Source organism: Artibeus jamaicensis, unplaced genomic scaffold (genome assembly GCF_021234435.1).
Source record: "Artibeus jamaicensis isolate MK-2021 breed Jamaican fruit bat unplaced genomic scaffold, CSHL_Jam_final scaffold_754, whole genome shotgun sequence".
In the NCBI taxonomy this organism is placed as follows: domain Eukaryota; kingdom Metazoa; phylum Chordata; class Mammalia; order Chiroptera; family Phyllostomidae; genus Artibeus; species Artibeus jamaicensis.
Genome location: NW_026522054.1, coordinates 3,047,712 through 3,074,625, shown reverse-complemented (window position 1 = coordinate 3,074,625; position 26,914 = coordinate 3,047,712). Strand labels below are relative to the sequence as shown.

General features: G+C 46.9%; 2 protein-coding genes across 2 annotated transcripts in view; one reads left to right on the top strand and one right to left on the bottom strand.

Moving 5' to 3' along the window:
* Positions 1-223: 223 nt before the first annotated feature.
* Positions 224-18,395, top strand: SCCPDH (saccharopine dehydrogenase (putative)). Its single transcript, XM_037138822.2, has 12 exons — positions 224-517; positions 2,118-2,230; positions 4,768-4,848; positions 6,773-6,902; positions 9,050-9,099; positions 12,292-12,422; positions 13,067-13,184; positions 14,345-14,464; positions 14,557-14,613; positions 15,711-15,822; positions 17,129-17,210; positions 18,133-18,395. Exons 1-12 carry the CDS (start codon positions 328-330, stop codon positions 18,236-18,238), a joined length of 1,290 nt encoding a protein of 429 aa, XP_036994717.2. The 5' UTR covers positions 224-327; the 3' UTR covers positions 18,239-18,395.
* Positions 18,396-21,299: 2,904 nt separating this feature from the next.
* The window catches only part of LOC119044470 (kinesin-like protein KIF28P), a 45,362-nt gene continuing 39,747 nt past the window's right edge, over positions 21,300-26,914 (bottom strand). The window contains exons 19-24 of the mRNA XM_053659550.1: positions 26,186-26,320; positions 25,311-25,477; positions 25,027-25,133; positions 24,677-24,824; positions 24,279-24,472; positions 21,300-21,452 (exon numbers count right to left, since the gene is read on the bottom strand). Of these exons, the coding sequence (XP_053515525.1) occupies positions 21,300-21,452; positions 24,279-24,472; positions 24,677-24,824; positions 25,027-25,133; positions 25,311-25,477; positions 26,186-26,320 (904 nt within the window). The remainder of the gene's footprint in view (positions 21,453-24,278; positions 24,473-24,676; positions 24,825-25,026; positions 25,134-25,310; positions 25,478-26,185; positions 26,321-26,914) is intronic.

The following is a 26,914-nucleotide window of genomic DNA, read 5'->3' as shown; positions in this document are numbered from 1 at the left end:
CCTCCGGGAGGGGCGTCAGCGCTGAGCGGGGCCACCTAGGGCAGGGAAAGTGGGTGGTCTTCAGCTCCTGCCAGGCCCGGAGGCGGGGCCACAGCCCCAGGCCGTCCCTGGGGCTTCGGTGCAGCAGCTGCGCTGCACAGCGGCTTGGAGTGGCATGGGCGTGGCTGTGGGCGTGGCCCGGCTCGGGGGCGTGCGCGCAGGGCGTAGGGAGCGCAGAATGCAGGCGGCGGCGGGGGCGGTTGCTGCATCCGGTACTGGGGTCGCTGCCGGAAGCGCAGGCGCGGTGGATGCAGCCCGCCCGGGGCCTCTGCTGGCTGTGAGCTCGTCATGGCGACCAAGTGGAGGCCTTACCACCTGGTGGTGTTCGGCGCCTCTGGTTTCACCGGCCAGTTCGTGACCGAGGAGGTGGCCCGGGAGCAGGCGGTCGCGCAGGGGGGCTCCCTCCTGCCCTGGGCCGTAGCGGGCCGTTCCCGGGAGAAGCTGCAGCAAGTGCTGGAGAGGGCTGCCCTGAAGCTGGGTAAAGGGGGCGCGGCGGGGCGGGCGCCGACGCTGCCCGGGCCCCTTCGCCCGGCTGGGGGCGCCAGTCGCCTGGACAGAGCGGCTCCCCGTCGGGAGTGGCGCAGGGGCTCCCGGAGCTCTGCTGGAGGACCGGCGGAGGACAGCGTTGCTTCGTTTAGTGTCGTGGCTTTGTTTTACTCCCCACGTTCAAAATAAAATTTCTTTCCACCTTTTGAATTTCTCCCTAAGTTTGGGGAGCCCCACTGGCGAGATAGTCGACAGCTTTTGGTTTTTGTTCCGTCTCACTCTAGAGCACGGGTATCAGGTGCAACTGGAGGTTTCTCGGTATTTGGCCGCGTAGAAAAGTACACCATTGGTTTCTTGGTTGTAACTCTCCGTCTCGGGTTTTGGAGGCGGGAGAGAAAGCTTAACAGTTGTACTGCGGACTTGGTTGTGGCTTAAAAAAAATTTTTTTTTTCTCGTTAAGAATCCTCCAGCAAGCTTAGTCTTTATTTACCCACCTCCCACCCCTCACCGCAAAGTTTGATTTCTGGTTTGGGCGTTTGCGTGTCCTTTTAGCCTCCATTTCACGGATCTGTATTGAGTGGTCGTCTCTAGACCAGGTCTAGTTCCCAGTGCCAGGCTGCAGATGTCGGGGAGGGAGACAGACACACGGACCTTACCCTCCTGGTGGCGGAGATCTCCGATTTAAGACTCAGTGGCCTTTAAATTGGCTTTTTCCACCCTTGTGTCCCCTGAGGCAGGCAGATAGCACCTGTGAGAGTTCTGGGGATACTAGATTCCTCGGTTCAGTTTTCATCTCACTTCCCCATCATTCCACACAGAGTTCTGTTTCTGGTGGGGACGTAGCGTCTATTTCGTTGGTGGTTTTGTGCACGAAATACCCCGCGGAGGCTGGATTCTCCTCCAAGTCTCCGCGCTGCTACGACCCATGTAGGATCTTGACCAAAGGACTTTTTGGCCTTTCTTTACTTTTCCAAAAGAAATAACTCCACTGTTAAAAATACATACTTCCATTCCTTTTTCCAGACATAACCTAGTTACGTGCCTTTTGTACAGTAATATACCCAGATCAGGTTATCCTGGGGAGTACACCTTGGCCTATCAAAACCTGCATTATTCTCTTGATCCAGTGAATTCCAGTTATTTCCATTTCGTGAGCCTTGGTGCTCTTACCTAGACTCCTCCTGAGTCCTCTTCTCTTTATGTTGATATTACCAACTCACCTTTCCCCACATAATTTTATCATCATGTAATTGTTTAGTAGTTGTCGAGAAACTTTTTATAATATAATTCTTGGCAGAGAGGAAGTCTAGACAATCTATTCAGAGTCTAAATGATTGTAAAGTTGTCATTTAGACATTACTTTTGTGAGTTTTTTTAAGGTTAATAATGTTTTTAATCACCCTTAGTATTAGTTCCATTTTCCTCATAACCTTTTTCTTTATTTATTACCTGATTAAAAACAGTTTTCTCTTCTGTTTGAGAGGGAAGGCTAGCTTTTGGGATTTTGCTGTCCCTGGTTACTATAAATAGGAGATCTGGAAGGTCTAACACTGTATCGGGATTCACTTAAAATGATTTCCTTCTTATTTCAGGAAGACCAACTCTGTCATCTGAAGTTGAAATCATAGTTTGTGATGTTAGTAATCCAGCCTCACTTGATGAAATGGCCAAACAGGCAACAGTTGTCCTCAATTGCGTAGGACCAGTAAGTAGTCAGCCCTTTGTATTGGAACAAACAATCTTTTCATCTCCAGCAGAATCTCGTATTTTATGTTCCAGAGGAACATGGAGTAGGGGACAGAACAGTTCGTTTGGGGCCTTCACCCTCTACGGGGTTTTCCCTTCTTGTGATTAGCAAATTGGGTTTGACCAAAATCGCCTGAGGGAGAGAGTGTCAGATCCTCTAAACCCAGACTCAGCAGCTGTGCTGGCTTGTTGCTTTGTTTTATTCCCTGCTATAATTGCCAAGCTTTTTTTCCCTTTACTGTATGCCCCTTATTTAAAAAAATTTGAGCATGTACCCCTAACATGCTTTTTATTTACTTGTAAATTATTTTTCTGTATTACTGTGCAAATATGTTTGTTAAAAAATGCACAAAAATAGAGATTAGAAAAGGACTTGTTCACTTATTCAGTATTTATTGAATATTTGCTATACAGGAGCAGGCAAAGTAGGTTTACGATAATAAATTAGTAATATGAGAATAAACTGTTTTGTGAACTGTCAGCTGTAAACCTACTTTTTATCCACCCCTATATGTGATCTGCATTAGTCTAGGTACCTGGGACATAATGGTGAACAAGATAGAATCTCTCATGGAGCTTACAGCCCAGAGAGGCAGACAAAGAAACAAGGTTATATCACTAGGCAGTGACAGGTGCTTTGAAGAAAAAGAAAGCAGAGTAAGGAGATGGACACATCAGCCTCTAGTCAGTGCATGGTCAGGGAAGGTCTCTGTGACGAGCTGACATTTACCTGGGGACCTGAGAAGCGAGGGAGTAAAGCACATGAGGTTTGAGGAGGAAGGCGGCCCAGGGAAGAGCAGGTGCAAAGGTCCTGAGGCAGGTGCAGAGGTCCCAAGGTGAGCATGTACATGGCTAGACTGAAGAATGTGAGAGGGGCCATTGTGGCTGGGCCATGAGCAGGGCAGAGGGGTGGGCAGGGGAGGGGGGAGGTACCCAGGGGTCGTAGGGTTGGACAGGTCAGGGTTTGGATTTTCTTCTAAATGTGATGAGTCATTGGATGGCTGGAAACGAGGGGTCCACTTCCGAGAGGAAACACAGATGGCAGGGGAGTAGCAGAGGCGTGAGCAGTGGGCGAGTCCGTGTTTTGAAAGGACAGCCCCCAGCTATTGCTCTGGCACCTACTGGGTGTGAAAGAGACGTTTCTGGCCCATGTGACAGTGAGTGTGGGCGACCTTTCCCGGTCTGAGGAAGCCGTAGGTGCCAGAGCACCTACGAGCAAGACGTTTGAACACGAAGCATCTGGAAAACGGTTGGTCATTTAAAACGTGAAAGCAGGAAGGTTTTGGGATTGTTACCAAGTAAAAATGTGTTTAAATGATTGTTTATTTAGATTTACCTCATTCTTAACTAGCTTAGATTCTGCGGTCCTTTGCTTGAATTACTCTAAAAGATACGCCCTCAGCCAGCTCCTTCGCCCTCCCCGCCCCAGGACTCTGGGGAGAACCCAGTCCTGGCTATTCCAGCTCTCTGCTTGCTCTTTACGGGAACGCGAGCAGCCTGGCATGGCCGGAGAAAAGTGCATCCCCACGCAGACCGGTCAAGTTTGGGGTTATACACCCCCTGCGGGGCTGCTCCATTCCCCTAGGCTGCTGTCCTCTCTCCCACTCAGAAGCAGCAGCTTTACAACTTCTTTTTCCTCACACTTTTAGCATCCTCTCTTTTTTCTCACTGTTACATGGTGACTTTTATTTTATTTTATTTCAGTTATTGGGGTGACACTGGTTAATAAAGTTGTGTAAGTTTCGAGTGCACATCTCTCTGCCGCATCATCTGTATTGTGTGCTCGCCACCCCAAGTCAAGTCTCCTTCCTCCCCCTTTATCCTCCCTTCACCCTCTTCTGCCCCCATCCCCCTTTCCCCCTGGACATCACCGCACTGTCGTCTGTGTATGGGTTTTGTTTTTTCACTGTTATCATTACTTTTGTTTTTGGTTTGTTATTTTGTTGTATTTTTTCCCATTACCGTTTACCCCCGTCATCCCGACTCACCACACTGTTGTCCATGTCTGTGGGATTATTGTTACTACTTTTTTTTATTACGAAAGTAGAAGCTGTCAGAACAGATACAATTCAGCGATGATAGCGTGGCAATCAGGGTCCTTCCTCCTGTGTTGTAAGTAGTTTTGTCGACTCATCGCTTACAGCTGCCCTCTCAACTACCCTGTGCTTCAGGTTGCCTGGGCAGCCCCCTTTCTCACACCTTTGCATATGCTTTGTCCTTTATCTGGATTTTTTTTTTAAGCAAATCCTTACTCTTCAGAATTTAGCTCAAATGAATCACTTGTGTAAAACGTCCCATTTTGTCCTCAAAGGTAAGGACACGTTTCTCTGTGATTCATTCCTGTGAGAGTCGGTGTAGTACAGTTACATTATTTTCTCAGTCGATCTTTAGGCTACTTTATTAATATTTGATTTCTTAGTAACCAAGACAGTACTTCCAAAACCGAGTGGTATTTCATTCTTTTAAGCTTGCTGAACGGTTTTCTTTACTCCCCAGTATCAATTTTATGGAGAACCTGTAGTAAAAGCCTGTGTGGAAAATGGAGCCAGCTGTGTTGACATCTGTGGAGAGCCTCAGGTAAGTAAAAAGGGAAGGAGGACAGAAAACAGCACGGTTTGCTGCTGACGTGGAAAACACCGAGTGCAGTGTCACGGACATTTTAGAGGCTGACGTCTGCTCGCTGCTGGAGCGGCCCGTCGACGGCTTCCAGGAGCACATGAGGGTGAGACCTCGGCTTCGGTGTTCTCGCGTGTTCTTCTCCCACGCGCTCTCATGTGTTTCAAGTCCTCTGTGTGTAAGGCACGCTGACTTTTTTATGCCACTGCATGCCATAAACCAAATTAATTCAAATAGTGTACTACAAGTAACTCTCAGAATCTTATTTTTGTAACTTTCATCATAAATCCCCTGTTCAAAATCAGACATCTTTACAACATTACAGAAAAATAAACATAAAAATCTCTTCGACCTAGAAAATTTTCTACGTTCACCTTCATTGAATGCTGGCCACGCGCCTCGCAGTGCGCTAACTAGGCGTGTTGTGTAACTTTTCTAACATTCCTGTAGAGTAGGCATCATCTTTTTCTCTGTTTGACGATGAGGAAATCGAAGCTTGGAAAGGCTAAGAAACTTGTCCTCAAAGTCATGCAACCAGTAAGTAGAAAAACTGGGGCTTGAACTGAGGGTTGCCCGGCCGAGGAAGTGGTGTGTTAGTGGCACCGAGCTGCGCCGCCTCCTTCAAAACCACCACCGCGAATGTCCCTGTGGTCACTGACCTCTCCCATCAGTGCGCCAGTAAAGTACTACTCAGAGTTTATCCATTGATGACGCATTGGAAACTACTAGGAAAGTGTCAGTTACCAAAATTTATTCACGAAGAGTGAGGAAACATGAATGAAACAAAAACCAATTCCTATTTTAGTTAAGATAGGGAAAGAGCAGAGAAAATGGTGAGGAACTTATAGACTACCATAAAAGTAATAACCAAAACCTAGCAGAGATCCAGAATTTATAAAGAACTCTTACAAGTCATCATATAAGCTCAGATAATCCCATTAAAAGAGGCAGAAGGATGAGGAGACAAATCTGTGCAGGAGAATTCCAGATAATCTGGGGAGCTCTCTGGCCTCCAGGACTGGGGGCTTGCCCCCCGTGCCCGAGTGTGCACCTCGGAGTCCCCCCCCGCAGGGTGCGGTGCAGGAAGCAGGGGAGAGGGGAGTCACTTCCGAGTGGAGAAACCCGGAAAACAGCTTCTCGGCCAGGTATTTAAGGCCAGCAACAGGGATAGACCGTGTAGTGCAATGTTGAGGTGTCACGGCTTTCTGTGTCCCTGTGGCCTTCCTTCCCAATACCTGTGGCCCTGGTCTCATCATGAGAACAACATGTGATGAACCCCAATAGAGGGGCATTCTACAAGGTGCCTGACCAATGCTCCTCAAAACTGTCAAGGTCATCCAAAACAAGGAGTGTCTGAGAGACTGTCACCCTCAGAAGGCATTTAAGGAGACGTGACAGTAAATGGAACGTGGTCTCTTGGACGTAGTCCTGAAACAGACAGAAGAAGGACATTAGGTAAAATGTCCTGAATAAAGAACGGACTAATAATGTTAATGATAATGTGTGGGTTTTGTTTTATTAATTTTAACAACATACGTGTAGATACAGGTCTGTAATGATGTCTGGACAATGTGATTTAGGGGAACTTTTTTGGCTTTCTTTGTATTTCTCTGTACTGATAGGTATTTTTATGAGAAGTCGTACTTTTGCCTTTCCGAGACATTCGAAGACAGTAGCGTGGTAGTGTCCCTAAGTCAGACCAGCACCCGGCACATGTGGTGGACGTTGGCTAAATGAGCGCAGACCATCCTGACGGTTCCCGCGGTGCCACAGAGCCGCACTGGTCGGCGCTCCCACACTGCACCGGGCTTGTCTCTGACCATGTCGTACCGGTGGGGTGCTTCTGCGGAGCTCTGATCAGATCTTTTGTCCTGAATTTTTTCAGTTTCTGGAACTAATGCATTGGAAGTACCACGAGAAGGCTGCGGAAAAAGGGGTTTACATCATTGGAAGCAGTGGCTTTGACTCCATTCCGGCAGATCTGGGAGTAATATATATGAGCAATAAAATTAATGGTAATTGTCAATCAGCAGTAATTGAACTTAACAGTAGAAGGGCTTCATATTTGCTTATTTGCAGTTGTATTGAACTGAAATCAGGTTGGGAAAAGAAACAAGTTTAAATGGGTAATGTTAAAACATGTTTTGTGCTTGTTGTAAAACCCTAAATAAAATGATAATAAGATGGCAATTTTAAAAGAATACTATATCAAGGCCAAGGTGTATTAGGAAGTTACATTATCATCACATCAGACTACCAGAGGTGAATACTATATGCCATCTCAATAAGAGATTTGAAACTTCATGGCATTTGTTGATTTCAAAGTTTTAGAAGTGAAGAATAGAATACTTTCTTAACATAATAAATGTCGGAGAGCAGTAACCAACCTCACACTTAATGGTGCAACACTGGAACCACTCCCAGTGAAATGAAATCCACGAACTGAGCATCTTTGAAACAGTCTTTCAATCGTACACCTGGTCTATCTCTATTTCTATAAACAAGTCTCTTAAGGCTGCAGAGTTTAGATGTTTTCTTCACGATAGTCCTACATATGATAGTCCTACGTATTTCACGTTGAGCTTATTCCCAGACGTTTAAATTTTTTTTGTTACTTTAAATAGGTCATTTTTTTAAAAGATTTATTTATTTATCTATTTTTTAGAGAGAGGGTAAGGGAGGGAGAAAGAGGAGAGAAACATTGATGTGAGAGGCAAACATCAACCCGTTGCCTCTTGCGCGCCCCCAACCGGAGACCTGGCGTGCACCCCCAGGCCTGTGCCCCGACTGGGAATCAGTTTGTGGGCCGATGCCCAGCCCACTGAGCCACACCAGTCAGGGCTTGTTTTTTCTTTATAAGGGAGAAATAATACTTCAAGTTTTGCTTCAAAACTCTTTTCAGATACTAAACCCTGGGAGTCAGCTGCGTAACAATTACCCGAGCTGCCTTTTGGTGCAGATGGTCCAGGTTTTACCGCACACCAAGTTAGAGGGCTCTATCCTGTCCTCGGTGTGGGCTTGGTCGCAGAGCCAGGTTTCTGGCCCAGCTCTCGTATCAGCCCTTCGAACCATCTCCAGAGAGAGCTGCCGCGATGACCTGTTTGTAGTTTGTGTCAGTGGTCGGACCAGTGGTGCTTAGGTGGCTGCAGTCCCCTTAACGCTGTTGCTGACACGGTGCGCCATCGTTTCGCTCACTGTCGACTTTGCTGAGCGCCCATGCTTTGCTCTCCTCTTGGGATTAAACATCTCTTACGAGATTGGATTGATATATGTCATTTTATCGGGTTTTTGAGAATTAACCATCCCACTATGTGTTTCTCTTCTCTTACTGCTCTGGAGAATTTCAGAGATTAATTAAAAACTTAGTCACTATACCTATATACTAGTCCTCATGGTTAATTTAGTTGGTTTCTGACCTTTTCTGGTTTGGGTTTTCTGTTTTTATTTTACACTTATATTTTTATTTCATTTGAACAGCCTTATTTTAAGTATTTTACAAGCCATCACAAAGGCCATTTTTGATAGATTTTCTGTACATCCAGTGTATAGAACTATGAATAAGTATCCTTCAGAGTTGTCGTATTGGAAAACTGATTAATTCCCATAGACATAATCTTTTTTTTTTTTAAAGATTTTATTTATTTATCTTTAGAGGGGAAGGGAAGGAGACAGAGAGAGAAACATCAATGTATGGATACCTTTCGTGCGTCCCCTGCTGGGAATTGGCGTGCAACCCCGGCATATGCCCTGACTGGGAATCGAACTGCGATTGTCTGGTTCACAGGCCCGCGCTCAATCCACTGAGCCACAAGACATAATCTTGATAACTATGTCCCGCTGGCCTTCCAGAACAAGAGAGCAAAATTGTTGCCATACTGGAAGAGATTTTTTAGCGTGAGTCTGAATGCTAGAAAATATTTTATTAGTTCTAGCAGTTAGAGCTGATGCTGAACTACTCTTCCTGACAATTCACCTGGCTTCCACTGCTGCTTAAAACTGTTTCCAAAAACATAATAAAACTTACCAGTACTGACTTCCTGACTATTCATTAGTAGCCTTAGTAAAAAGCAGTCTCTAAATGGAGGGAAATAGCTCATTGTTACTTGTCCTGGCTTAGTGGATTCTGTTTGATTTTACTTTGACTGTTTTTCTACTCTTGTAGGTACTTTGACCGCAGTGGAAAGTTTCCTGACCATACATTCAGGACCCGAGGTTAGTTTTTCTATTTGTCAAGTGTTTTCTAAGTTAATATTGAAAACATTTTGGAAATGATATATGCCTCTTAAAAAATATTTATTTGTAATTTTTAGTGTATGAAAGCCACTGTTTTTAATTTTTAAAAATGAAGATACTAGATTGCTGAGAAGTCCTTCGACTTAAGAATAAAATCTACTTTTTTCTTTTATTTATTTTTAAATATATTTTATTGATTATGCTGTTACAGTTGTCCCATTCTCCCCCCTTCATTCCCCTCCTCCCTGCACACCCCCTCCCACCCACATTTCCCCCTTTAGTTCATGTCCATGTGTCATAAGTTCTTTAGCTTCTACATTTCCCACACTATTCTACTTTGAAGACAACTGAACAGTTGGTTATATTGGAATGAGTCACCGTGACCCTAACTGAAGTTTTGTCATTGCTGTGCGACAGATGTCAGCTCAGAGAGTCACCACCTCGGTGTAGAGTTGGCACGTTTCTGTCGTGTGCCTGGCTGACAGCTAGGTGCTCTTATGTCCCTGCAGGGGATGTGTGATGTCAATGTAATCTTACTGAGTTGACAGTCTATTTTGGAACATAAGGTAGTTGCATTTCTGGGGGAAAAAAACGTGTTTTACGATAGTGCTGTTATTGCCAGTGCTGCCTAACCCAATTCTGTGTCTTTACTTGAGGCTTCCTAAGTGTTTGTTCTCTTTTAAGAATATTCATCCAACAAGTGCTCTGCGTGGTGCAAGTCTGCGTAGTTCAAGTTCAGGGTAGTGTGACACATGAATGAATAGGATGCAAACCCTGCCCTCAAAGAGCTGATGTAGCCTGGCAGGAAGTGTTATCAGAGTGCTCAGATCAAATACAGTGGGATTCTGAGAATGGAGAGTGGACATAGCTGGGAGGCCAGAGATCGAGAGTCTTTGGAGAAGCCAGGATGTGGACCGAGTTATAAAGGTTGGTGCTGCAGAGCTGTGGATGAGGGAGAGGAAATCGTGTGATGAAGACAACTGTGGGATGGTGCAGAGCCCGTTAATTAAACGTCATGGTTCTGTTCACCTGGAGTGTGGATTCAGATCAATGAACACAAAGAACTATATAAAACATGCTGAAATCTGTGGTTACAGAGAGTATACACCAGACAATCAGACTAAAGGGAAGGGAGAATGGGCCTGAGTAATAAATTCAGGAAGGCCTCACAGAGGCCTTAACTACATTTTGCCTTAAAATGTGGATAGCATTTGGAAGGTCAGAGGCAGCAACCTGACCAAAGACTCAGAAATAAGGATGAAAGGCGTGCTCGGAGCTCTGGGTAGTATGTGTCAGAAACCCAACTAAACCCCGTTAAACCGACAAAACGGGAAGGGGTTTCTGGGCTTGCGTGACTAAATGTCTACAAGTGAGTAGTGTGATTGGGTCTCGATGTGAAATTATCAGAGCTCTTTATTTTCTCCTCCCTCTTTCCGTCTCTTTCATTTCTTCTCTGTTCCTCTGTGTAGGCTCTCAGCATGGCCGGGAAGCTGCTGGCAGCCCCTGATGCTCATTGTTAAGGTTCATGATTTCCCAGAAACAGCTACCAGTTTATATGTTAAGTGATAGGGAAGGTTAGTCACGCAGTGGGTCATTGGCCATTCTTGAACCAGTCAGTGCGACCTGGAGTGATGAAGCGAGAAGATTTCCCGGGCCTGGGTCATGGGCCTCTAGAGGTAGGATCACAAGGTCAAGTCCACCTACACAACAGGGAACAAGTACCAAAGAGGAAAGGGGGTTTTATAAGCAGAAGATAGGGTACAGGTTGTGGGGAGTTACTGCAGGACTGACAAAAATTGTTGACTACAGGAGACAGTGAGAAAATTGATAGAGCTAGAATGGAGGCATGTTTTGAAAGCAGCAGGAACCCTGGCCAACCAAGGAGCATTGTCCTGTAAACTGAAAGGTCGCGTGGTCAGAGCCCTGCCTAGATTGTAGGTTCGGTCCCTGGTGGGGTGCATATGAGAGGCAACCCATCCATGTTTCCCTCCCTCTCTCTCTTCCTCCCTTCCCCTCTCTCAAGAATCCGTGAGCATGTACTTGGTGAGGATAAAAGAAAAAAAAAAAAGAAAGAAAATCTCTATATTTGTGCATTAAGAACTATACTCCAAGTTTATGTCTTCAACCCAGACCTTTTTCCTCCACTTTAGACTGGATATCTAATTGCCCAGTGGACATCCCCACTCAAACACTTGGTAGACATCTCCACAGCTGGGCCAGTGTCAGGTGATAGTGATGTGTCCTTCCTAGTGTTCCGGCCAAACAGTGGAGTCACTGTTGTCTCCTCTCCTAGAAATTATATCTGGTCTCTTGAGAAATCCTTTTGACTCTGCCTTAAAAATATGTCCAAATCTGACCACTGTTCACCACTCCTCTTGCTGCCTCCTTTTCCTGGACAGTCTGTTCTCAACATAACAGCCAGGACGGTCCTTTCAAAACGTCACTCACATCATGTTCCTCCTCGGCTCCAGAGTCTGTCGTTTCAATCAGTATCCCAAATAGGTTTTCATGTGTTCCTTTTTGTGTTGGTGTACAACTCCCAAGTCAATTCTAAATTGTGAGCCAAAGCTCAGGCTTCCCTGAAAGCCTTCTACGTCATCCGGATAGTGTCTGTGGAGGAATGGTCAAGCTTAATACACAGTTTGACGCAGATTCATTGCTCTCCTCACTCAGTCGTTTTGAATGTGACAGCCACACAGTGCACATGCGCACTCAGCGGCATCTACCGCCCCCACTGACTAGTGCAGTGTAGTCAGCATTGTTCGTGCATGTGCATCCCAGTCCACTCCCCTTGGCCGCCAGGTTACACTGATGTTGTGCAAACCGTTCTTGTGATATTCACAATGGCTGGAGGTTTCCCACACAGACCGTGTATGATCAATTAGTTGACTGAAAATGAAGAGAAATGCAATGGTTATTGAAAAGAGCATAGGTAACGGTAGGAGGGAAGGAGAAAGGGCGCTTGTTGGTGCAAATATTGGACATGACCAGACTGCCGAGTGTTATCGTTGCCCAGCTAGTCACGGAAATTCATTTCAAAATTATGAAATAAGAGAGAGTGTGCCCTGCGTAAATTTGGGTAAAATGTTCTTTGCGCCGATGATCTCCTACTCAACTTTGCTTTTCAGTGTCTCTCAAGACTTGTCTTTAACTGTTGACCTGCTTTATCAGGGACCGTGCATTCACGATACCACCTGGAAGTCCGCGGTCTATGGTTTCGCAAACAGGAGGAACTTGACGAAGCTACGAAAACAGGCAAATCTGAAACCCGTCCCAATTGTTGGTCCAAAATTGAAAAGAAGGTATATTAATTCAAAACCTGTTCCTTAGCATATCCGGTCTAAGTATTTTGTGTTGATCTGACTTAATAAGGTATGCTAGTAAGAAGGGCCTGGAGACTGTTTTGTAGTAAATCCAGAATTGTTTTCAAAGGTAAATAAGTAATATTTATTACATTATCCTAAGCTTAAGTACTTTCATATATAATAATACATTTGTACCCTTGGAAAATGGATTTTGTTACTTTTCACTATCAACATGAACATTAAACATCAATTTTGTGCAATAAAAGCATCCACTTAAAGTGCGATGATCTCATGTAGATCAATCAAAACGTTAATAACATTTATATGTAAGAATGCTAACCTCAGAGTTGAGCTGTTGAAATGAGTGGTTTTTTAAATCACCGGCCAGTGAAATCGATGGGTAACACACAGTCAAGCATTTAGTGCCCCTGGTGTGCGGAATTCTGCTCCGTTCACCCGTCACTTGTTTGGGTGTCGGTGTCAAGAACAGGGGACAAATACTGAAATAGTAATCAAGAGTGGATCTGCCGTCTTCACTGTTGTTACTGCCTCAGGCAAAGCTAACGTTGTTGCCCAGAAGCGTGCCTGTTAGAACTGCGGTCACTGTAAGTGGAGAACGTGCAGCAAGGTCTGTCTTGCAGGTGGCTGGTGTCCTACTGCAGGGAGCTCGGCAGCTACTCCATTCCTTTTGTGGGATCAGACGTGTCTGTTGTGAAGCGAACACAGCGTTACTTGCATGAAAATTTAGAGCAGTCGCCTGTAAGTGTATATGATTTATTTATTTATTTATTTATTTTAAAAAATATTTATTTATTTATCTTTAGAGGGGCAGGAGAGAGGGAGAGAAACATCAATGTATGGTCACCTCTAGTGCATCGCCTGCTGGGAACTGGCCTGCAGGGAACTCACTTGCAACCCAGGCATGTGCCCTGACTGGGAATTGAACCGCTATCCTCTGGTTTGCAGACCTGCGCTCAATGCACTGAGCTACACCAGCCAGGGCTATATGATTTATTTTTTAATAAAGAGTATTCTGTGTTTGTTATACTTCCCCTATAGTTTGACTAGGACTTTTAGGTTTGTAAAGGAAAAAGAAGCTAAATAATGTGTGCTTCTGTTTCTGGAAGTATTCAGAATCGGTAGTGTACAGCACCCTCCCTTGTAATTCACGTCTGGCCCGCTGAGTACCTCTGTCACGTAAGACCACAGCACCAGTTCAGTGCAGGAGACCCTGGTCATGAGCACCCGGCAGTCCCTGTTCAGAGTTGCAGCTGCTAGAACACTCCTCCTGTTCTTGAGGGATGTACACGATTGCTCCCTCAGCTGAGACTTGAAGAGGAAGCCATCTCAAGTTACAAGATAAGAATATTGTTTTACAAAAGAGATTATAAATGTAGTCTACATTCTATAATGTATAATTGCTAAATTCAGGTATACTATTCAACTTCTTAGTAAAGATTTTATTTATTTATTTTTAGAGAGAGTTGGAAGGGAAGATGAAAGAGGGAGAGATAAACCAATGTGTGGTTGCCTCTCACACGCCCCCTACTGGGGACCTGGCCCGCAACCCAGGCATGTGCCCTGACTGGGAATCAAACTGGTGACCTTTGGTTCACAGGCCGGCACTCAATCCACTGAGCCACACCAGCCCAGGGCTATTACTGAACTTTTTACTTATGGATTATGTGGACTTTTGTGTTCAAGTGAGAAAGCTAAATACTATTTGCAGCAATTTCTTTTAAAAGTATGCTCCTGTTGTCTGGTTTCTGAACAAGTTTTCAGAACCTAACATATTTGTGTAGCCGACACTGCTTCTGTTCGGTGTTTATGGCCGCAGAGTAAGCTATGAGCAGCTAACGCTCTTACGTTGCTTGGCCTAAGAAAGCAGGGCGGCACTCTGACCTGCTGCCTTTCCCCAGGTGCAGTACGCCGCGTACGTGACGGTGGGGGGCCTCTCCTCTGTCGTGAAGCTGATGTTTGCGGGGCTTTTCTTTTTGTTCTTTGTGAAGTTTGGCATTGGAAGGCAACTTCTCATAAAAGTAAGTAATATTTTTATGAAATTAGACCTAAAAGTATTTGCTATGAGTTTTAAAAGAATATCACTGAGGGGTTTCTTTTTTTCCCCCTTTAGTTCCCATGGCTCTTCTCCTTCGGTTATTTTTCAAAACACGGTCCAACACAAAAACAGGTAACTCATTCTTCTGTGTCCAGGTCTCTAAAGTGGTATTTTTCTTTACTTGGTTTTTACTTTTCCTCAGTGCAGTGACAGTGACAGCTGAGACTTCATGGTACTTCCTGTGCGTCAGACACTCTCTGACATTCTTTGCATAAACTAGATTCCTTAGTTTTTTCAAACACCTCGAGAAGTGGGTATTATCTCCATTTTACAGATGAGGACACTTGAGGCACGGCGAGGTTAAAAAACTTGCCCAAAGTCCTGTAGTGAATAAACAGCCAAGTCGGAGTGAGAACTCAGCCATCTGGCTCCATTCATTGTATTCTCTGTTTCATTGAGATTTCAGTTATTTTTACTCTTTTCCCTCCTCCTTTGTTGTCTCCTTTCCCCTCCTCTGGTCCCCTCTCTTCAGGCTTCCCTTCCCCCTCTGCATGCCCTGGCTCCCCGGGGTAGATAAATGGAATTACCATTCGTTGAATATTCTTGACCCTGTGCCTTCCTTTTGGACGATTTGGTTTTCAGACCCCAGCTCAGGCCTTGGGCCAGTTTGCCTTCATCTCCTTTACACCGGGCACTGCCGGGGGGCGGGCGGGGTGGGAGTCCCACTGCGGAGAGGAAGACAGCACCCCACGTTCACTCGTCCCCTCACTGGAGCTTCGAACGCCGCCTGCAGAGCCTTTACTTCTCAGTAGTCATCTCTGCATCTGCCCTCGGGCTGTTCTCAAATCTGCGAGCCCCCCCCCCCCCCCCGCAGTAGTCTCACTTTACTTGTGGAACCGGGGTCCTCTGGGGTCCGCCCCCCAGACTTCCGTCCTTGGACCATCGCCATCACTCCTCCCTCACCCCTCTCCCACTCTCTCAGAGAGGTGTCTCCTGTGGTTCTGCCACCTGGGCTCTGAAATGCAGGGTAAGGAACTGGAAAAACACATCAGTTAAAAAAAAGACTCACCTCTTCAAAGGATTAAAGGATAACAGGATATTCTGGTAGCTAGAAAATTGATGTTTTTGTCAGGTGAAAATGTCTCCTATGAAGTAGAATAGTGGGTTAGATTGCGTTCAGGAGGAAAGGACATGTTTCTTAAATAAACTCCTTGCTTTCTTTTTCTCAGATGGATGCCTCATCATTTACAATGACGTTCTTTGGTCAAGGATACAGCCAAGGCTCTAGTCCCGACACGAGCAAACCCAACGTCAGAATCTGTACTCAGGTGAAAGGACCAGGTATCTCACCGAGGACTTAGGTCGCTGGGGACTTGCACGTTGTCTGAGACTGTAAGGGGGATGCTGTTCTTTTCAAAGCGTTTCTGGTTTACAGATGCATGCGCACAGTTTATTTAAGTATTACCGATACATGATTCTGTCAAAAGAAGGGTTCAATTTATTGGTGTATTCCTCCCTCCGTTTTTCTTTTTTGGTATGTTTCAGTAGTTCCTAATGCAGATTTTAATATTGATATTGATCCATCTGATCCAGGGTTTCTTTGGAGGCTGTGCTGACCCTGACATTGTCTATAGAATGGGTGTGACTTGTGCATTTTTCTGCAGAGGGTGAAAGCTTTTGATAGGTTGTTAAAAGGAACTGTCATCCAAAAAAGTTGTAGAACTTTTGCTGTAAATTTTAAAGAACTATACAGACAGTCCCACTGGTGAAATTATAATATTAGTTCAGTAACTGTTATCCCTGATAGGTTACCAGGGATTTGTTCTGCAGTTTTTATCAAGTGAGATGGCAAAGATGTCTTTATATCTTGTTTTGTTTTCAAATTTCCATCTAGGTTATTAAGATAAGTTGGCTGTTTTTTTTTTTTTTTAATTTATTTATTTTTCTAGAGAGGGGAAGGGAAGGAGAAAGAGTGGGAGAGAAATATCAATGTATGGTTGCCTCTCATGCATCCCCTGCTGGGAACTGGCCTGCAACCCAGGCATGTGCCCTGACTGGGAATCGAACCTCGATACACTGGTTCACAGGCCCGCGCTCAATCCACTGAGCTACGCCAGCCAGGGCAGTTGGCTGTTTTTATTATTTGACAGACGTGTAAACACTACTGTCCCACTTTCAAGTTATTTTGTCTTGAAATTAGACTTCCTTTAAAGTTACTCAGCATTTCTCTTTGAGAAATTGAGTCTTTCCTGAAGGGAAGTGTGGCGTGTTCATGGAGAAACCGGGTGCAGTAGGAGTGGCCCGCGTGCACTTCTGGCTCGGCCGCTGGCTGACGGTGCGAGTGCGGGCTGGTCCCTTAACCTGTCTGTGCCTCGGTTTCCTAATCTGTAAAATGGGGGTCAAAGTAGTGCCAACCTCATGTAATTGCTAGGAGAGTTAAATGAGGTTAGTAAATTTAAAGCACTTAATACAGTTCCTGACCGTCATATGTACTACATAAGTGTTATTTTGGGTATTACACAAACAGTATTTATGGCAATAACCCCACATACCTAGAGTTTGACATACAACCTGCTGTCCGGTTGTCGGGTGTGGCGGAGTGCAGCCTTGACCAACGCTTGCTTCTCCTTGGCCACCTGTTTTCCAGAGGCTGGCTACGTGGCGACCCCCATAGCCATGGTCCAGGCAGCCATGACTCTCCTGAATGACGCCTCTGACCTTCCCAAGGCGTAAGTCTCCTTCCTTCCGATTTGAAGGTCTCTTCTTCCTGTTATGTTTTAGTGTATTTTGATTCGATTTTCAGGTATTGGGTCTGCACATAAGAATTTACAGCTTCTTTGATATCAGGCTAGAGGTAAACTAAAATTGCGAGAAGGGCCATTTTGTACGGGCTTCTGGGAACAGAGGTAAATGAGAGGAGACAGAACAGTTCGAGCTGTGCATTCTGACCTGGGGTCCCTGGGCCCTGGCATCAGCGTGGACTGGTTCATGGCCTCCTGGCTGGATGATTACCAAGGGGACAGTCATACTGCAGCTGTTAGCTGTCCCTACAAGTAGCCACCTTCACAAGTGAACATGGGCCCTTAGGCTTAGAAATAAGTACATTTGGGTATGGCCTGAAACAGTATTAAGTAGTAAATATAAAAATTGTGTAAAGTGAAACCTAATTAAATTTTTTCAAATACTTGTATATCCTTTGAAAATACTTAGCATTTACATTTAGCCATTATGTTTAAGGAAACTTTTTTCACTCAATTTAAGTCTTATTTGTGCTTTCCTAGTAATCAGTCACCTAAATCTGTTTCACTCAGGCCTTTGTTCACACTCCCCCTGGTCGGAGGGCTGTGTTTGTGAACAGCAGCGCTGCTCCTCTTGGTGACCTCAGTGTGCCCCGAGCACGGTGTGCTGCGGCCACAGTCACCTGCTCACTGACACTGCAGTGCTGGTCACCAGCTCCCCCTGAGCAGTAGCTGCCTGCTGTTTGGCTGATTTTAGGGATGGAACCCAAACCAGTCCCCAGTAGCATCAAAAGAGCCAGGTTTTCCTGGGCTCTGTAGCGGTCTGGTGGCCAGGCCTCCGGCACACCGCGGCGGCAGAGGGACGGGCTGGAGCCGGGCTTCTGCACTGCTGTGTCTTCTCACTGTCTTGCAGGGGCGGGGTCTTCACCCCGGGAGCGGCCTTCTGCAGGACAAAGCTGATTGACAGGCTCCACCAGCGCGGCATTGAATTCAGTGTCATTAGCAGCTCCGAAGTCTAAACCTTTGAAGAATTAACCAGTCATAACATGCGTGAACTAACAACTTTTTATCTGATATTTGAAATTATCCTATAAGGCTGTGTGGAAGAGATCATCAAATCTAAAATATGTACACATTAAAAGCAAGAAATTATACTAGCTTACCCTAAATTTCAAATCTTAGCCGTCTTGGTGATTTTATTGCTCATGGGGATATTTGACCGACCTTTACGTTGCAGAATTCGCGGCCAGTTTTGTAAGTGAGCGGGCAGGTGTGAGGGTGGGCTGGAGCCCGCGCCCGCGCCGCTGACGCTTCCTGATGGGCCCAGGCTGCCGTCCTGGACACGTGCAGTCCCGGGGTCCGCTCTCCAGCGAGCTGCTCTCTGTGCGTGGGGGCCTTTGTGAGATGGAACTGCCCTTGTTGCCATTTTAGCTTAGTTTTTCACCCATCTACACTGACTGCTTTTGGACTTAACTAAGTTGAATAATAAAGGCTTGCCAGTCGAGTGGTGGTTTTGCGTGTGACTTGCCTGGTGTTTGAGTGGCGGCAGCGACGAGCTTCCTGCGCTGCTGCTGCTGCTGCTGCTGCTGACGGAGCCTGGGCCGCGTGTGCCTGGCTCGCTGCCTGCGACGCGTTTCGTTTTAGGGTACAGCCGGTGAGTGTCTGTTGGTGTTCGCCGCCTGAGCAGCATGGTTCACTGACTGACTTTTTGTACTTTAAGTATGTTTTTCAGTAATGGCCTAAAACAAGGCACAGCACAGGACTTTTCCTCTGGAGATAGGCACGTAATAAACACAAATGTGATGTTCTGTGCCTTTTAGTTACGTAAGGAGGACAGACACGACTTTCATGGGATTTCTGCTCCGGGATGAGAAGGTGATGTAGGCAGGAACACTGCTCGTGTTGGGCGTCCCTTTTCTGCCACCTGCAGAGAAGAAAGAGGGTCTCTAACTTGTGGAGGGAGGTTCTTGGTGGTAGTACTGTTCCTCCTACCTTGGCTCCGTCCGCCCCTGGATCTGGTCTCAGCTGTGTCCTAATCTGGGGGACTGTCGAAAAGTTTTTATCACCTCTAAAACTAGGAGGATGCGCAGAAGCAACAGATCTCATGACTAGCTGCGGGGTCACAAGCCGTTTGCGTTCAGGGGGCCCGGAGGGGCCGCTTCGGAATCTGGGGTTTCAGTCCGCATTCGGGAGCCGCCGAGTGGGGCTGCAGGTGTGTCAACGCTCTTTCTAGTTTTGCACCGTATGCTGTTCAGTGTTGATACTGACGTGCGGCAGCTGGGGTGACTGTCCTCCAGCTTGACATACATGCGTGTCTCATTCTAATATTTTTATCTTTTTAAATCTTCACTGATCTGAGACAGAACATCAGTTTGTTGTTTTACTTACTTGCGTGTTCACCAGTCAGTTCTTGTATGTACCCTGACTGGGGCTGGAACCCGCAAGCTTAGTGCACTTGGCCGACACTCTAACCAGCTGAGCTACCCAGCCAGGGTTTAATTTTATCTTTAAACCCCCCAGCCTCAAGGCGCTACCTGCTCTCATTTGCAGAAAGGCAAGCACTGCACCCTGTGTGAATTGTTTGAGAACTATAAGGCTGGTCCAGGAGGTGGTGGCCTCGCCGCCGCTCTGCCCCCCCAGAGAGGCTTTCTGGGATTCTGGGACTCGGTGACGCTTTGCTCACCCCTGGCCCCGCGGTCCCTGTGGCACTGCACGCTCGGGCTCTCAGGTTACAGGTTGTCTCTTGGTTCCTGTGTGTGCACAGGACCAGAGCCGCAGGCAGCACCCCAGCCTTTCCCATAAGCCTCTGGCCCCCGATATTAAACAACTCACCAGCCTAGCTCCCCCCGCCTTCCCAGGGTGCCTCCTTCCGGGGGCCCTCGATAACTTCTCCGACCAGTAGAGGTTCAGTGTCATCCTGTTTGATTTCCCTCACTTTTTATTTCAGAGAGTGAGGATTGGGATTGTCACCTCTATTTTCTCCTTCCTGGTTTCTTAGGCAAATCAAGTCTGACTGGTCCCCTGGACAGTCCTGCCTGTTAATGTGGCAGGCCATGTGGTTAGAATTGCAGTCCCTAGAGTCAGCCCCTGCTTTCTCACAGTTGCCTGGACACGTGTCCTTTATTTAACCCTCAAAGCTTCAAAATAGGAGAAATAATAGTGCCAAACTTAGGGTTATGGTGAGAATTAAATGAGCTATTTGATGTTTGGCACTTAGAGGGTTGCCTCAGCACGGAGTGAGCACTCCTTCAGTCTCGGGAGCTTTCCTTACAGGCTTTCCCCAGACCACTGAGTGCCCATCCGTCAGCTCTTCCTGGGACCGAGACTGCTTCGAGATGGACGTCCCCCCAGCGGGGCTCACCAACACTCTTGGTGTCTGCCACCCCAGACCCCCGCCTCCAACCCGTCCCCCAGCTCAGACACTGACACTGCCCAGTGAGCCGAGTGCGCTCCAGATCCTCCCAAGACAAAGAAAACGAGGGAGGGGGATGTGAACCTCTTTCAGAGCAGTGACACAAAACAGGGGCACAAGATCACCATTGGCTCTGTGTCCGACAGCAGCAAATTTACCAGAAGGGTTTTATTGAAGTTTCAGACTGTTTACCATGACGAGTGAATGACAAGTGCTTCCTTGCTTTTGCGTGCCAGGAACTGCTATCCCGAGGGCTCTATGAGACTATTAACTGCCACCCTTCCTGTGTAACATAAGGAAAGAGGCTTAGACAGGCACACTTGCCTGAAACCACACAGTTACAAGTGACGGGTTTAACCAGGGCTGGGCGGTCAGACCCAGAGCTTGGAATGCTAACCATTCACTTGAGATGGCCCCCACTTCTCCTTCACCCTGGGTATGGGTTCATGTCACATGGTTTCATGTCAAAATGAAGAAAAGTTTTGCTTAAAAGCGGTAGAAGAAATAAGTGAAGTAGTTAATTAATGATTAATTAATAAGATGGGAATTGGGTTGGATACGTTGAGTCCCCAGTTCAGCTCTGACAGCCAAGTTCAATAAGCTTCTTAGCTGCCCAATTCACCTTCACAATGCAAAACACCGTTTTCAGATTTTTTTACGTATCCTCATCATTCGCTCTGTAACAGACACTCTCTCTTCTTCTTCACAATGAGAGCTACGTCAGTTTTCAGTGTCCACAAGCTGGATTCAAGGAGATCCCCGAAGTCCTGTAACATCTGTGACTGTTGCTGTACAAATGGTCGGAGCATCTGATCATCTTCCTAAAACAAATCAGCGAAAGGAGAAGAGTGAAAGTGGTAGATCTACATCTTTAGAGTAGAAATGTTGTGTGTATTTGAGTGGGGGCCAAGTAAGTCCTTCCTCTGGGCCAGAAAAGCTGCATTTGAAAGTCACCACCTGGGAGCATGTTTGGTTTCAGGAAGGCCACCTGAATGGCCCCTTTGCTACCACCAGTGGGGACAATTGGTGAGATAACGCAGGCGTTTCAGATTGCAGTGGTGTGCGGTGGGCAAAAGGAGGCTTATAGTTACGAGTATGCAAAACAGAGCTTATTCTCATGTTATTAGTTATCGTGTTATTTTCCATACGAACACCTGTAAACCTACTGTGGTCCACCCTCATGTTCTTTGGACCATACCAAGTGGAGAGTCTCCCATTGGTTCAAACGTTAGAGGGTGTGTCCTGCTTGAGCCTCTTTTGGAAGATGGTGTTGGGGGCGGTTCGTATACCTATGTGAGGGTTTCTGCAGTTTTCCAGCTGGTCCCTCACCCGACCCACACAACAGAAAGTGATCTGAGCAACTGTTTGCTCAGTTCTCTCAAAAATGGTTAGATAACTTGTACCAATCTAAACATGTCAGAAAGAAACTAATTCATCACATCCACTGGCTGCCTTGGTGAGGTGGTTTAAGGCAGGATCTTCTAGGGGGCTTTTTAGGGCCCAGGTTCCAGGGCCCCACTCCCGGAGATTCTGATTCAGGAGGTCAGGGATGGGGCCCTGGAATATGCAGGAGCCCAGATGGCACTGAAGCCACTAGTTGGGGACCACACTTTGAGAGCCCCTGCCTCGGGGCGATAGGGCTGCACCCTGTGAGGAGCTGAACTGCAGGCCTCTAGGGCAGAGGCAGCCTCAACTCAACTAGGTAACAGCAGGTGATTTTTTAAGTGGTTACACCAATTTATATTCTTTCCAAGCAGCATGTGAGAGTTTCTGCTGCTGTTTCATTTCTTCCCCAACACTTGATATCCTTTTTAATTTTTGCTATTGTGGTGGGTTTATAATAGTATTTCATTGTAGTTTCAATTAGCATTTCCCAAGCTATCCATGAGGTTAATTAAGCACTCTTTCATGTATTTATTGGCCTTTTGATTTCCACTGTTGAGAAGTTCCTGTTCAAATCCTTTGAGTTTTAAGTTGGGTTATCTTTTTCTTTTCCTGTTTGTAGTTATTTATTTTGGATATTCATTGTATGTTAAATGTGTTACAAATAACCGTTCCTATCCCTTTTGACTTCATTTTGGTATCTGGACCAAACTTTACAATTTTAATGTAGTTGAGACATTTCCTTTAACGCTCAATGTTTTTTGTGTCCTGTTTAAGAAATCCTTTCCCACTGTGAGGTCACAAAGCGTCTCCTACATTAACTTCTAAAGAGCAGCAGGGCTTTCCCTTTCCCTAAAGACTTGGGTCTTTAATTCTCACCAAAATTGACTTCTGAGAATAGTTTTGGTAAGATTACAATTTTACTTTTCCTTGTACATGTCCTTAATTCTTCTGGCACTGTTTTTCGAAACACTCTCCTTGCCACTCCTCAGCGGCCCCACCTCGATTGTACACGTGTATCAAGTCTCTGGTCCTGAGTGAATCTCCTCCTGGGTCCCCCAGGCCTTGCCTTTGGTGACCTTGTCTCTGACTGGGTAACACCCTGCTGTCTGTAGCAGTGAGCCCAGGCATCCGGCAGGACAAGTCTTTCCACCTTGTTTGTGGGTCTTGATCTTGCCTTGGCTTGTCTTTGCTTTTGCACTTCCATCTAAATCACTGTCGGTCTCCATTACATTTGATTGGGATTTCATCAAGTCTCAGGGAGACCTGACATATCTGTAATAGCACATTTCTCTGTCTATTTAGATCATCTCTCGAACAAGTTTTTAAATTTTCTGCATAGAAGCACATAGTTTTATGAGTATGTAGGCTGAAGTATAGCAGGTCCTCAAATAATGTCAACCCACTCGCTGTTACTTCAGTGCAATGTTAGTGAGATGCTATAGGAACTTCAGTCTTGGTTTCGGTATATGTTGTTTCAAGCCACAGAACTTACAGTATTCAGAGAGGACTCTGTACTTCCTATGTTTGATGCAATTATAAATGGTATCTTTTGTGAAAATGTTTTCTGCTTGGTGCTGTTATATCCTAATGCAGTTAATTTTTTAAGTATTGATTTTTGTGTCCAGAAACTTTGTAGTTCTGTTTACCTATAAATTCTTTGGGTTTTGTGTTCACATAAATATGTCGTTGGGAAGGATAACCAGCAGCTGGCGTGCTGGAAGAGGAGACGGTGCAGCCGCCCTGGCTGGGCCGGGAGGCCGGCACTGCGACTTACCAGCTGTGTGTCGCTGCACCGCTCTGTGCCGTAGACCCGTCGACGGTAAAGCAGGGCCAGCACTGACACCTGCCTCGTGGGGTGGGGAGGTTGTGAGAGCCGAGTCGGTGACTGGGAAGCACTGAGTACCATAGAAAGGTGTGCTGCTGTTGCTACTGCTTGTTTTCCTCTCCAGTCTTTACACCTTGAATCTCTTGCCTAGCTGCACTGGCTAGAACCTAAAGGACAATGTCCACAGAGGTGATGGTGGCTGGCCTCCCCGATTTCTTCCTGGGGGAAAGGCAGAGCTTCCAGTGACTCACCATTAATCATTATGCTTGCAAAGTGTTTGTTTAAGATTGCCTTTATCAGATTAAGGAGTGTTCATTTTCCTCCTGGTTTGCTCACAGTGTTTATTATGCACGATGCTGAAGTTTATCACATGCTTTTTTTGCCAGTGGTATCCAAACGGGATGGACTGTGCTGCTCCCGGGGCTCGGTCACTTACAGGGGGCTCATGACGCCTCAGTCTGAGGAGCTGGCCTGTCGCCGTAGTCATGCGCCGGTAGAACCCTTTCAGAGCTTTGGCAAACTCTCTGTCGCAGCCAGCCCGCTGGGCGCACTCTCGGTCCCTCTCTCGGTCCCTCTCTGGCCATGGCGCTGCGTCCCCAGCCACCGTCAGGGCAGCAGAAGGCTCGTGTGCTGAGGGGGAAGGAAAGACAGCTCGTATCTGCTCCCGTGTGTTTGCCAGGCGCCATTCTCCCCCATCGGCGTTCATCAGGCCCCGATCCGGACTGCCGTTTTCATGAAACCAACATGGACTAACAGACTCAAAAGCTCACTCCTTAGAAAGACAGGCAGGAGTTAGACGGAAGCTAAGCAGCCAGGTCTTGGGCGGCCTCTCACCTGGCTGACTGGAACTCGTTCTCTCCAGGGATTCTCGCAGACGCAGGTTCTCCTCCCTGAGGGCCCTGTTGACCTTCCTGAGCAGCTCCGTCTCCTGTTCCAACTCGAGCAGCTTCAGATGCAGTTCTGACGTCCGGTTTGACGGTGTCTACAAAAGACGTGTCCCTTAGCCTCTTCGGTTAGCCGCGCTGTGGGGCATTTGCACGCCCTTTGAGCCCGGCAGTTTCTATGGTGGCAGGAAAACCAGATGGGGTGGGGGTGCAGTGAGTGGGGTTTAAGCCCCTCGGGGTGCAAGGACTGAGATTTTCCAGTCTGTGACATCCATTTCAACGTCACATAAACGTACACACCTGGCCTGTAGTCATCACAGTAGTCATGTCCTTGGTGTCCACCATGATGTGGCCTTCCCCTGTGACCATGAGGCCCTGCCGGGAACAGCTCAGTTCAGCACAGCCCTCTGTAGTGTGGGGGAGACACCACCACGGAAAGAGTCTCAGTTGTCCGGCCCAGAGATGCATGAGATGTCACACCACGGTGCAGACCCGACCAGCCCCTCCCCGCCTCCAAAGCCTTGGATGCACTGCGTGGGGTCTGATTCATGAACGCCTGTGCAGAAGAGGAAGTAAAGCTGTACCTTGAAGACCCCATAAGTCAACAATGAGAGCGTTTGTCTGTAAATAATTCAGAAACTCCTGAGATGCATTTAGGGCTGTAAATTGGACAGACTCTTCAATTTGGGGATTCTCAGTTTTCCATATAGGCTTGGTATATAAAGCATGTGGAAGATCATAAATTCTGTACCTGAGAAAAGAACATAAGACCAGAAGGGACACATTTGTAAAGAAAAGGACCAGATGGGCCCAGCATTTACAGCCTGCACTGGTTAGGCAGTAAAAGACGACCCCTAGCGCGTCTCAGGGGTGCCACGTCCAGCTCTCAGCCTTCATACGAATGTCATCGAGACCGATGACATCCGACATCTAACAAAACAGAAAAAGGACTCTGATAAATACTTCCTGCCTAGGTAATCCAGGACTGAAATTCATCTTCCATGTGAGGTGGTGGTTTGCTTTCCTTCAAAATCGCCCTTTCTTTATTGCTTTGTCTTTGGATAATATCCTTTCAGCCTAATTAGTTTAAGCAGATCTGTCTGGTGCGGCTGACCCATTGGGACAGTCCTTTGTTTCCGAGCAAAAACCAGAACAACCCTCCATGTAGACAGTACACTTTTCCTGGACAGCCTTTCTGATCGTGGAAATCTCCGACCCTGCCACTCCAGTCCCTCAGCAGGGTCAGTACACGTTGGTCACCGTCTACCAGCCTGGAGGGATGTGTGGCTTTTCTCTGCTGAACAGATGGGGGAAGTAGTCATTTTGGGTTGAGCAAGCAGGGGAACTTGAGGACATTTCATGATAAACTCGTTTTTTAGAAATGTGAGGACAGACTCCCTCCCCCAGGGCCCACGCAGTGGGCGGGTGGCGCACAGCAGGTCCACGGGGCGGCCGGTACCCCATCTGCACGCCCCGCTCTGCATCTTCCTCTAGCCACGTGGCGCCAAGGCACCGCACAATGTGGACCTGGAAATCCATCCTCTCGCCCAGCAGCTCCAGAGGGTCCATGACCATGTCCTCCTCGCCACATGCTCTGGAAACAGAAGAGGGGACACTGATCATGGGTTAGCCTGGAGCCAAGCAAGTCAGGGCTGTGACGTCGAAGGGAGTTACACAGACTCCTTAAGAGATGGCCGGGTTCACTGAAGGAAGGATAGTAAATGTGTCAGCTGTAGAATTCCTTCATTCAAGAGACACTCAACAAGGGCCCGCTCCTGGTACTTCAAGGTAAGAGAGGGACCTTCTCGAGGAGGAGGCAGAGATATGAAAGCTTGTGCAGTGTGCACCCGGACGTGGGCGAAGATCGAGGGAGGTTCCCAGTAGAATGGAAGGCTGCCACCCAGGGAAAGCCAGCTGATGCCCAGACGCAGCCTCTCAAGCTACCATTTTCTTGCTGATTCCTCAGCGTCAGCCCCAGGCCTACAAGCTAGAAGCCAGTTTGGACAGCTTTCCAACGGGGGCCTCTCTCTCGTCCACCAAGCTCACAGCGTCTGACACTATAAACTAGGATGCCACCTCATTGCTGGGCGACAGGAAATGCCACGGTCCATCGGCCTAGAGGCCTGAGGTAGTCAAGTGACCAGAAAGTTGCTTAGAGTCCCAGTGAAGACAGTGAGCCGACGGCCAG

Coding starts and splice junctions, on each gene's coding strand:
- SCCPDH (XM_037138822.2), top strand. CDS start 328: ATGGCGACCAAGTGGAGGCCTTACCACCTGGTGGTGTTCGGCGCCTCT. Junction 2,231..4,767: donor TCCTCAATTGCGTAGGACCA/GTAAGTAGTCAG, acceptor TTTACTCCCCAG/TATCAATTTTATGGAGAACC. Junction 9,100..12,291: donor CCATACATTCAGGACCCGAG/GTTAGTTTTTCT, acceptor CTGCTTTATCAG/GGACCGTGCATTCACGATAC.